Source organism: Diabrotica virgifera, chromosome 4, assembly GCF_917563875.1.
Source record: "Diabrotica virgifera virgifera chromosome 4, PGI_DIABVI_V3a".
In the NCBI taxonomy this organism is placed as follows: Eukaryota; Metazoa; Arthropoda; class Insecta; order Coleoptera; family Chrysomelidae; genus Diabrotica; species Diabrotica virgifera.
In genome coordinates this window covers 258169453-258182029 of record NC_065446.1, presented here as the reverse complement: position 1 = coordinate 258182029, position 12577 = coordinate 258169453, and the positions used below count along the sequence as shown (strand labels likewise).

The 12577-nt window shown below is 32.3% G+C and overlaps 1 protein-coding gene across 2 annotated transcripts; it reads left to right on the top strand.

Moving 5' to 3' along the window:
• Positions 1 to 2478: 2478 nt before the first annotated feature.
• LOC126883391 (60S ribosomal protein L27) lies at positions 2479 to 12208 on the top strand. Of its 2 annotated transcripts, none has more exons than XM_050648921.1 (3): positions 2479 to 2588; positions 2797 to 3021; positions 11957 to 12208. In XM_050648921.1, exons 2-3 carry the CDS (start codon positions 2803 to 2805, stop codon positions 12143 to 12145), a joined length of 408 nt encoding a protein of 135 aa, XP_050504878.1. In that variant the 5' UTR covers positions 2479 to 2588; positions 2797 to 2802; the 3' UTR covers positions 12146 to 12208. The 2 variants fall into 2 exon arrangements, with proteins under 2 accessions (XP_050504878.1, XP_050504879.1); XM_050648922.1 differs by lacking the exon at positions 2479 to 2588 and adding an exon at positions 2598 to 2676.
• Positions 12209 to 12577: the final 369 nt, after the last annotated feature.

Here is a 12577-nt window from a genome sequence, read left to right as displayed (position 1 = left end):
GCAAAATCATAGATGAAGAAACACAAAAAGTTCTAAATTCAGAAACTGGTCATTGGAAAAATGTAATACAACGACATATCAATAATACAGTTCTTAGCACATCAGTGTCATCCAATGAGGGGCGATTCTGATAAACATTTTCATCAAAACAATGGTAATTTTTTTAAGATTTTTGAGCTCTTTAAAAATTTTGATTCTGTGTTACAAGAGCACATTAGGAGAATAACTAATGGAAGTAACAAGCAGCATCCCTACTTGGGAAAACGTATTTAAAACGAAATTATTCAGCTCCTCCATGACCAAACAAAATTTTAAACTTTTTGAAATCAGCAAAGTATTATAGCATAATTTTAGATTGTATATCTGATATTGCTGGGGTGAAACAGATGACTATTGTTGTACAATTTTTCGATTTAGGTTCTTGTTCACAAAGTGTTAAAATTGAAGAACATTTTCTTGGATTTGTGCCTGTAGTGGACACCACTGGCTTGTGAGTTACAGAGTCCCAGAATGAACTAGGAATACCTTTGGAAGATATGAGAGGACAAGGGTATGATAATGGGGCAAGCATGGAAGAGAAGAACTTGGGAGTTCGAAACAGAATTTTGAAAATGAATCCTAGAGCATTTTTTGTCCCATGATCTAGCCATTTACTTAACTTAGTCGTGAACGATGCTGCTAAATCCTCACAGTATGCTGCTAAATCCTCACAGTTTGCAGTTTCTTTCTTTTTCTTAGTGGCAAAATTTACAAGTTTTTCTCAGCATCTATTCGTTGGACTATGCTGAAAAATCATATTTCTATAGCCTAACATTGAAACCTATGTCCGAAACTATATGGGAAAGTAGAAAAAGTGATGCAATTACTCCCATTAGAGACCAAATTAAAGAAATTTACGATGCTTTTGTAGAAATCACTGTGAATAAAAACAGCGATAAAATAATTGCTCATGAGGCAAGCTGTTTGGCAAATCAAATCCGTGATTTTACTTTTCTTTGCTCTGTGGTAATATGGCATGACATTTTACTTCACGTCAACGTAGTCGCATATGCAGAGTATTGATATGGTAGCGTATCAAGCTATCAGTTTATTAGAAAAATCGGAAAATCATTTTAAGTCTCTCGGAAGTGATTTAAAATTCCAGGGCTATTTGACAGACGCAAAAGTGCTCATCAAAGTTAGATATTAAGAATCCAAAAAGGAGGCTGAAGATTAAAGTATGGACCCAGATCCAGAGACACGATATAAAGTTGACTTCTATTTAAAAATTATAGACACAACCGTTAATGAATTAAGTGATAGATTTCAGCAAATTAGCCATAATGAAATTTTTGAGTTTTGGGTATACTAAGGGGGAGGGGCGGCGGTCGCCGATCTTGCCCAGGGCGGCAAAATCCCTAGGGCCGGGCCTCATTAAAATCCACAAAGCTAAATAAATTCGAAGTATTAGAAGCGTTGATTGATAAATATACAGATCCGCGTATATTTATCAATCAACGCTGTTAGTGCATGAAGGTCAGTGGCGGCTGGTCACAGGAGGCAAGGGATAAATTTTTTACACATGCTAAACACTGTTTTGTTTACTTTGCTATTTTGCGTCGCGTTAGAGATATCGGAAAAAGTTATTTGAACAAGTTGTTCCAAATAATGTTCTAACCCCACATACCAAATTTCATCACAAAATTTGCACTTTTAGTTTTTTCATTATTTGTAGTCAGGATCCTAAAACTGGACCGGAGGCTGCTAAGCAAATCGTAATGCAAAATTGTAATGCAAAGCAAAATATCGGTAATTTACCGTGTTTTAGATTCGCAGTAGGCCGCTTTTAGAATTAAAATACTTCAGTTGAGTACCTATCTTAAAAATTGTGAACCTTTCGCCACCTGTACCTATGGACTGCAAAACTTCAAATCTGTATTTATTTTGATATCTATGCATATCTATATAGGTACTTACAGAGATAAAATTGTTAATTATGTTAACAAATAAACGACACAAACTTTGGTAATACACTTTTACAATTAGACTACTTTTAAAATGATATGATATTATAAAATTATGAATTATGAATATTATCTATAAAATGTACCTAAATAAAAAATGGTCAAAAATATGGGGCCTTAAATTAGATTTTTTTGGCGGATTTTTTTTTAGTGCAAATTTGTCTAGATATTTTACAATTAGGTATAGCCTCTTCTATTGTAAAAATCACGAGCCGCCACTGATGAAGGTGTTAACTCATTTTCTTCAAAAATGACAAAAATGGTATGCATGAAAGTGTTAACTCATTTTCTTATTCTACTCTATTCTTCTATTATATTCTATTCTATTCAATTTAATTAATTAATTAATAGTTAAATCAAATTAGGAAATGGATTTTTTTTTATTAACTAAGATAAATTTTATCTTTTAATTTATAAATTATTATTATTTTAATATTATATTATTTTAATCCTCCATCTACCGGTTAATAGCGTAACCAGATAGAAGTTTTCTTGTTGTCAACTTGTTAAAAGCAAATCGGTAAGGTAGGTAACCGCCTGCCAAATTACCTTCCATAATTCTTTTTCAGCAGTTGTCAAAGCACTGTAAGTAAATTTTAAGAAATCTTTTATCATCCTTTGAAAATAATTACTTTTTAGGAATATTATATAAAGTAGACGATAATATTTAACAGTAATAATATCATTTCATACATATTTTTGCAATAAATACGCAACATCACTATTAAATAACTAATGTTTTTAGAGTATAGGTTATGTTATACCATTTACTAAACTTTTGTATTATTTTTAGGCCACAATGGGTAAAATAATGAAATCAGGAAAAGTCGTATTGGTCCTCGGGGGCCGATACGCCGGCAGAAAAGCCGTAGTCGTCAAAACATACGACGAAGGTACATCAGATAAACAATACGGACATGCCTTAGTAGCTGGAATTGATAGGTACCCAAGGAAAATCCACAAACGCATGGGCAAAGGCAAAATGCACAAGAGGTCCAAGATCAAGCCTTTTATCAAAGTAAGTGAAAATGTTTAAATGGAAAAATAGACCATAACCTTAATACCCTACTAGAGTTTATCTTGATGTTATGTCTGTGTGAGTGGCTCTGTGACAAAATCGTATTTTGAATGTTTTTATTATTCCTTCCTTTCACTAAAAATTTTGGCATACATATAAGGCTTTCATCCATTATAATTTCTTTCTTTTATGTTCAGGTGTTTTGCCTGATGTATTCTTATTTTCTTGTATTTCTAAGTGTTTTTATTTATTTTGGTGATTAGTTTAGGAACCACTTTATTAGTGAGTATCCACTTCTATGTCCTATAAGTACCTTGTCGTTTTTTGTGCTTAGATTCGATTTTTTTCTGAATACCCATCAGATAATTTGTTATTAATCATCTGATTGGATCATCATCATTTGGCTCTACACTACAACTCTATGTGAGTCTTGGCCGCATTTACTATTTCCCTCCATTGTTGTCGGTTCTGAGCAGCTATTTCCCATTGCTGTACTCCCATTTTGCGTAGATTACTGGCTACTACGTCCTTCCATCTCTTTCTTGGGTGACCAACTGACCTTTTTCCATCGGGGCTTTCCCAGAATGTGGCATGCAGAAGTCTTTCGTCACTCGATCTTAGCATGTGACCTGCCCATCGTATTCTGTTTGCTTTAATGTAGTGTACTGTTCTCATCTCCATATATTGTCTGGAGTTCATCATCTGATTGGATCGTCTAAACTATTCGATATATTTAATTTTACCATACTTAATGAAAATTGTTTCACTAAAACTTTCTTATCTACCACTTTCAAAAAAGAAGAATATCTTCAAAATTATATAATAATATATTTACAATCATAAAATCTATAAAAAAAAATAAAAAAATAATAACTTGCTTGGGGCTTGAACCCACTTCACGTCTACCGCACCGTATGAAAGTTGACGCCATTTCAAACTGCACCAAACTCTCGTATACGTCATGTGGGAATATACACAAACTGAACGTTTACACCATAAATTTATATGAATTTAATAAAAATCAATTCATTCAAAAAAAAATGTCAAAATGCTGTTACATTAGTTTTTTCAAAGGTAATAAGAAGATCAATACTTCATATAAAATAAATAATGAAGATCTGAAATATGTTTCAAAAGTTAAAGATTTAGGAGTAATTTTTGACGAAAGTTTGAGTTTTGTGTAACACATTAATTACATATGAGTTCAGTCTTCAAAAATGTTAGGATTTATTTTGAGGCACTGTAGTAATTTTTCAGTTGACACTGTAAGAGGAGTTTATTGTTCTTTGCATACCATGCAGTTCATAATATGATTGTTGAACAAATTCAACACAAATTTTTGAGGTTCTGTGCATTTAAATTAGGTGAAACTATTGTAGATCACGATTATTCATTAATAGAAAACAGTTTAAAACTTAATACACTAGAAAATAGACGTAATCAAGTAGGATTAGTATTTTTGTATAATTTAATAAATGGAAATTTAGATTGCTGTGATCTAATACAGTGTATTAATGTTGATATACAAACTAAAAATCGAAGAGGTGATTTTATAACATTTTATATTCCTTTCCATCGTACAAGTTATGGCCAAAATTCACCTATAGATCGTTACTGTAAACTTATAAACGGCAAACACATTGAAATTTTTAATATATCTCTGAATATGTTTAAAAATAATTTAAATAGAGTATTTATTTAATTTTTTTGTTAGTTCTAAGGTTACAAGTACCTACCGTATCTACCTATTCTTACTCTAATATTTGTTATCTAATTATAATGTTAAAGTATTATTAGTACATATTTAGCTCGTAAACTTATTATTGTTAATTGTATAACTTTTAATGGGGTAATCCCGTCAATAAAAAAATAAATAAAATAAAATTATTAGTTTGATTTTTGTCGAAATAAAATACAACAAAATATAGAGTAAGAAAACGATATATGAGATGAAGATTTGGAGAAAGTTTGTTCGTAATCAGATTATGTAAATTAAAGCATTGCCTACTAATAGGTAACTACAGTAGAACCCCGCAAATCCGAACTAATTGGGGGGATAGCCTGTTCGGATTCCAAAAAGTTCGGATTATCCGAAAGTTAGCCTTAACTAGTAGTTCAAAGCTTTCATTGTGATTTTGAGTAGCCAAACGTTCTCGCAAGAGTGTGGACAATATTTTTGGACTCGATGTGACTACGAGAGAACCAAAGTAAGTTTGTGTTTAACCTTTATAAACCTGTATATTAAAGTATAATACTTATTTTTAAGAAATTTTAAACGTCAAAATCCTAGTAATCCTACATTGTCCAATTTTCTGGCTTTACTCTGTATAATAAACATGTTTTTAAGTTTTTGTCTTGAATTTTTAAATTTTTTTCACTTTCGGTTGGTTCGGATTTGCCGAAAGTTCGGATTCGCGGGGTTCGGATTTACGGGGTTCTACTGTACATTATTTTGTTTACATTTTCCAAATACACATATGTCCAGAAGTTTGGAATATTGGAATATTTCGTCTTTTTATTGATTTTTATGTATAAACTTTTCTGAATAGTTAAACATCATTTTGTTTCAATTCTTAACAATACTAAATAAATCTCAAAACCACATAAACGATATGCAAAAAAAATATTTATTCTCTTGGAGTGAAAAACTTAGAAAGTACAACTTACATTTAAAAATAAATTAGTAAAGAAAAAAATAATTTTCAATAAAACTAATAATTAGTATTTCCTCCATTGGCCTGTATGCATGCCTGTAGGCGATTTGGCATGCTGCCGATTAACTGGTCAAGCTGGGCTTGCAGAATTCTCTCCCATTTTTCACGAGCAGCATCTTTTAGTTCGCGAAGTGTAATAGGGGGATTGTTTCCCTTTTTGATGAGTGTTTTGAGAATGTGCCAAGCATGATCAATAACGTTCATATCAGGGGAATTCGAGGGCCACTGTAATGTAGATATTCCTTCTTCTTCCAGAAAATTTTGTACTGCTGCTGTTCGATGAGGAGGTGCGTTGTCATGCATAGACACAAATTCATCACCTACTGCCCCTCAGAATAGACGTACGATAGGATTTAAATCTTCCTTGATGTACACAGCACCAGTGACACTTCTCTCCAGATCCAGCAGTGGCGTCCGTATACCACTCATAATACCACCCCAAACCATAATACTGCCACCTTCAAACGGGACACGCGGTTGGGCTGTTTCTAGTCGGGCTTGTCGTCCTGGGGCCCTCCAAACCAGTGTTCTTCGAGAATCAGATACCAAGCCAATTTTTGATTCATCGGAGAACATCACGTTATTCCAGTTAGGATCATGTTGCACCATTTCTCTAGCCCATTGCAACCTTACTATTTTGTGCTGGTAGGTTAGTTTAGGAACATGTAAGGGCCTTCTACGATACAAATTTACCGCATTTAGTCGGCGTGTTATTGTTTGCCGTGAAATATGCAGTCCTTGCAGCCTAGAAATTTCTCTGGATATACCACTTGTGGATTCCAGACGATTTCTTCGAGCTATCAATGTTATCTGCCGATCTTGTGCTGCTGTTGTACATCGACTTCTACCACTTCTGGGACGATCCTTGACGTCATTTATCTCTTGGAATTTTTTTAAATTTTAGATACAGCACGCTGAGTAACATCAACAATATTCGCGATATCACTTTGACTAAAGCCCTGTTGTAACAAAGTAATTACCCCAGATCTGTCAAAGTGAGATATTACGTTTCTAGGCATTTTTAAACGGCTCAATTCAAATTTAAACACAGACTGAAATAATGTGTAAATACGCTAATCAGTGGAATGTGACCAAAATGGGCAAAATGATACAAAAACGATTCAAAGTTTATCATTTTCATGTAAAAACGCTCTAAAATGAATATCAACAACAGTTTTTAAAACACCATAGGCGTAGATATATTATTGGTACGTATTCCAAACTTTTGGACATGTGTGTAGAAAGGTATTGAAACTATTAGGTATTTCCAACTGAAACATTTAGAATTACGTACCTGCGGCTTTTCAAAACTATTGAAAAAGTCACTATAATTATAAATTTGATTTTATTTCTGGCCACACATCAATAAAAACTAATATACAATATTTTTGTTTACCGATAACCTCCATATTGAACAATTATTGACAGTTCATTTCAAAATTTCAACACCCAATCAGAGCCCATGTAACAACTAATACCATACTGTCGGTGTGCGCATGCGCGCGGATCAATCAAATTTTACCCTCAATCGATTCGCCGCTAAAGAAGAATATCTTCAAAAAATGTTTATTATTACAAACAAGACCTAAAATACATCGTAAGACTAACTAACGTAACCTAACCAAAGTAATAAAATAAACGACTCTGTAAACAAAATGACACAAACGATGGTGGCGCCACAAGAATTATTGTATAAAGGTAAACAGTCCCGGACAAGTTCTATTTATAGACTCATCGATCCGTCGACGTTGGTTTAACAAAATGTATATCTCACTTTAATTTCATACGGAAGTGGACTTATTCCCTTTATACAATAAGCGATTCAATTGGTCCAACCTCAGGCAAGTTTACTCCACTGTTATAAAATTTTGACACTAATGACATTTATCAAATTTTGACACTAGTGACATTTAGATTTCATAGGTTAATTAAGTTATATCAGCGATTTTTGTGTTTTCTGTGTTATTCCTTTAATTTTTAGATTGTTAGTCTGCTTTTATATAAAAAGCATTTGTTTTTGGAACTCTTTAGCGACATATTAATTTAATATAATATTATGGATTACTGTTGAGGGCTGACTAGATCAACCAAAAAAGAAGATGTATTTGGTTATTATTCTAGTGACTTTCTTGGGTGTGAATCTGTCTTTTAAGTTTACTCCTCCTGGTTAAAAAACAAACTATGGTATTTATTTTTAGTTATCGAGATTGCTTTACTTTGAAATTCACCCTTCAAATATGAAAGGCGCTATTACTAAGACACCCATATTCAAAATTCGAAGCTTATGCTGTATTAACCTGCCACATTACTATGCTTATTTTTTAACCAGGAGGAGTAAACTAAAAAGACAGATTCACACCCAAGAAAGTCACTAGAATAATAACCAAATACATCTTCTTTTTTGGTTGATCTAGTCGGCCCTCAAATGTAAACCATAAATATATTAAATTAATATGACACTAAAGAGTTCCAAAAACAACTGCTTTTTATATAAAAGCAGACTAACAATCTAAAAATTAAAGGAATAACACAGAAAACACAAAAATCGCTGATATAACTTAATTAACCTATGAAATGTCACTAGTGTCAAAATTTCATAAATGTCATTAGTGTCAAAATTTTATAACACTGGAGTAGACTTGCCTGCAGTTGGACCAATTTCAAACAAGCAATACAGCGTGGTAAATTTGAATCACTCCTCTTGGTTAAAAAACAAACCATAGTTTTACTTGAGTAATCTTTCTTTGCTAACCAATGCAGTTCACATAACATTTTGTTTTTGCTCTCTTGAAAAGTTTGCTATTTCAGGGTTGTGGCACAATAATGCTAACGAATCAGTAGGGTCACTCTATGAAAAATCCTTCTTTCTCTATGTTCCCTTTTGGTGACAATGTCACCAAATTCATCAAAAATTTTAGACCTTTGCGCAGATGAACGACAGTTAACAGCATCCTACATTTGCTGTGATTGGTCGTTACTGTCGTCCATTTGCTGTGATTGGTTGTTATCGTCATGCATTCAAAATGTCTCAGGAGTGGATTGCAAAATTGGAACCGTCAAAATTGAGAGTGCCCCACTGATTCGTTAGCATTATATTATGGTTAGGGCATTAATGAAGTCAGTGTGATATATTCGTCAAAAATGACCATAGAAACTGTTTAGATCTCTTATAAACATAATTTGCAACTTTTTAGTGAAATTTTATGTTTAATTGTTATAACTTTTTTTATTAATAAAGATAAAGCCATTTTGTCAAGTTTTCTTTAAAGGTGGAAAAATTATCTTTAAAATGAGGGTTTTGAAAATTAATGGCACATATTTTATTAAAGCGGAGTTATACTTGGAAAAGTCCCATTAAATGCCTATTTTGCAATTGTTTTTTACGAAATTTGTTATAACTCTTGTCTAACAATTTTGTTCATTTTTTCAAAAGGAATCATTTTCATTTGGGCAAAATTAAACATTTCTAAAGGCTGTATGACACTATGCATTTTCTTGTATCATTTCTAATATCGTTTCTGATATGTCAAAAAAATGTATAGTGTCATACACAGATACAAGAAACGATACAAGAATTTGTGTCAGGCACAGATTCTTGTACAATAACTGCGCCAATTTCTGCGCAAAGAGCAAAAACGTAAAACCTGCTGGTAAAACTTCTAAATGTCATGGCGGCTGAAAATGAGATCATATGATTTATGTCTTGATGAACTTATTTGTGTTTTGTAGGTATTATTTATAAATATTTTATTGATACTTAATATACCGTTTGGTATGGACTACTGTTCTACTAATAACCATATATTTAGAATAACTTTGGGTTTCATATTGCATAATTTTTTAATAGAGGAAAATACAAATAGTTCCAATTTGGATCAAACTGAAGATAATTATAATGCAAATATTTTAGCACAAATATCAAAACAAAATAAAAAACACAAATAATCAACAGTCAACGTAAAAATTCTAGTTATTATAACATTAAAATATTTGTTTTTAAAAGTTTATAAATTTTATAAAATCCTTAAAATCAGCTGTAGACGCAGTACTACCATACCAATGTAACGTGACAGGGTGACAAACAAAATTTCGACCAATCACGTGCTGAATTTCATACAGTTGTCGATACAAGAACTTGCATAGTGTCATACAGGGCACAAATGTACGTACAAGAAATGATACAAGAAAATGTATACAAGAAACGATATCAGAAACGATATTAGAAATGATACAAGAAAATGTCATACAGCCTTAATAGTTTAAGGGCCGGTTGTTAGAACGCTAATTAAAATTGATCATTATCAAATATTTAATTACTGTCACAACTGTCAATGTCAGCTTTGATTGGGTTGCTGAAAACATAATTATTGATTACAATTATGAAATTAGTTAATCAATTATGTTAATAATTGTTATGTTAATTGATTAACTAATCTCATAATTATAATCAATTATGTTTTCAGCAACCCAACCAAAGTTGACATTGACAGTTGTGACAGTAATTAAATATTTGATAGTGATCATTGTTGATTAGCGTTCGAACAACCGACCCTTAGAGATACAATAATTTAAATAATTAAATTATTAATAACAAATTATCTGATGGCTTTTCAGCCTGGTACCCTCGAAAAATTGAATCTACGCATCAAAAAAACAGAACTGTCAAAAAACAGTAAAATGCTGTATAAAAGGTATATTTAAAATCCCTCAAAAGGGCCACATCAAAATCACATAACTAGTTTTCGACTGGTTTACCAGTCATCATCAGTGCTTACGTGCAATGTACATGCTAACCACCAAGATATTATTTAACAAAAATATGTGGGACAAAGCCCAGTAAAAGTAGTCCATCAAGGAAACATTGGTTTAAAATGCTACATTAAGTGTGGATGTTTAAAATATTTAGCTAGTCTGCCCCAGGTAACATCTGAGCTGTGGATTTGACTTGTTTACATGTTGAAAGTATGACGGCAAGTATCAAGTGATACTTGCTCAGATGTTACCTGGGGCAGATTAGCTAAATATTTTAAACATCCACACTTAATGTAGCATTTTAAACCAATGTTTCCTTGACGGACTACTTTTACTGGGCTTTGACCCACATATTTTTGTTAAATAATATCTTGGTGGTTAGCATGTACAGCTGGTTCCAAAAAAACTGATACGACTCTTTAGCGTATTTTGTAGAAAATTGAGCAGTGTATTTTGAAATATAATTATTATTTACATACTGTCACTGTTCAACCTCCAAAAATTGATCACATGCTAGCAAAGAACTAAAAGCAAGAATTGTAACGAAATTAGAAGATGGTTGGTTGGTCACTATCTGTCGTAGCGAACCATTTTAACGTAAGCAGAACAACAGTTTTTAATATTAATAAAAGATGGAGAGAACAAGAAACTCTCGAAAGAAAGCAAGGTTCTGGAAGACCAAAAATATCTACCGCTCATGAAGATCGTACGCTTTTTGAGAGATTAGAAGAGAATCCTTTTAATATATGATGTTGATATTTATATTATTTTAATATATGAATTAACATATGTAATCAGCTGTTTGTTTGTATATTTTATTATTTTTCTGTCATAATCAATATAATATAATGTCAAACCAATCAAATACACTGCTCAAAATAATAAAATCTTACTAAGAGTTGTATCAGTTTTTTTTTGGAACCGGCTGTACATTGCAAGTAAGCACTGATGATGACTGGTAAACCATCCCTTTGAATTGTTTAGTACAGTCGAACCCACTTATTAGAATAGCCTTCGTGCCAATCAAAATTATTCCTTTAACAGGAATATTCTAATAACCGATCATTGGTCCCTAGTAGAAACGTGTCGGGACCTCAAATTTTTATTCCTTAAACCGGGATATTCCTTTAAGAAGTATTCTAATAAGCGGGTTTGACTATTACATTTTAGTTAATTTTTCGTTATTAAGAAATATGTTTTTATTGTTCTGAAGCAAATTTTTTGTAAGTATTTTGACAATGACATCCGATGTGGATGTCATTGTTAGTTAAAATTGTGGCTTATTTTCCAATTAGAATAGTTAATGAAGTTGTTATATACATTTGTTAAAAAAAAACCTTTTATACAGCATTTTACTGCTTTTTTGTATTACATGGTATACAGCCAACCACAGGAAACTTTTTCCTTGTGAATTTTTACTAAGCTAAATGGTTACACATGATATTTTACGTTTTATATATTTGTTCCAGGTATTGAACTACAACCATCTCATGCCCACTAGATACTCTGTAGATTTGGCATCAGACTTGAAAGTCGTACCCAAGGACCTCAAAGACGCCATGAAGAGGAAGAAGGCTAGATTCCAGACCCGTGTCAAATTCGAGGAAAGGTATAAGCAAGGAAAGAACAAATGGTTCTTCCAAAAATTGAGGTTCTAGGCTATAGATTTAATTTTATAATTGTACACTTTTTATTTTGAGAATAAAATGTGGATAAATGTTTGTGTTTGTTTTTATGGTATTCATTTCAATTTTAGATGGGTATAATATAAGAAAGCATTGATTTTGTTGATATATGGCCACTGTTTATATTTTTGTGTGTCCATATCTGTATTAGGCTGTGAATTAGTTTTTGAAGGATATCTTCATTTTGTGATCGATAGTACATCATCCTCGAAACAGAAAATTTTAATTTCATTGTTCCCCATTGTGTATCTGTTTCTACCAGTACCAGTGTTTTAGGCCTTCTAATGCTGTATGTTTTTGTGAATGTAATGATTGTGTTTTATCAGCACAGCCAGTCTCTCTTACATGAGTACGATCATCTACCGCATCCAAAGTAGATATGACTCACTGTGGCAGATCTACAGG

Excerpts from the sequence above, each read along its gene's own strand:
- LOC126883391 (XM_050648921.1), top strand. The coding sequence starts at position 2,803 with ATGGGTAAAATAATGAAATCAGGAAAAGTCGTATTGGTCCTCGGGGGC. Across the intron at positions 3,022-11,956 it reads AGATCAAGCCTTTTATCAAA|GTATTGAACTACAACCATCT; the intron begins GTAAGTGAAAAT and ends TATTTGTTCCAG.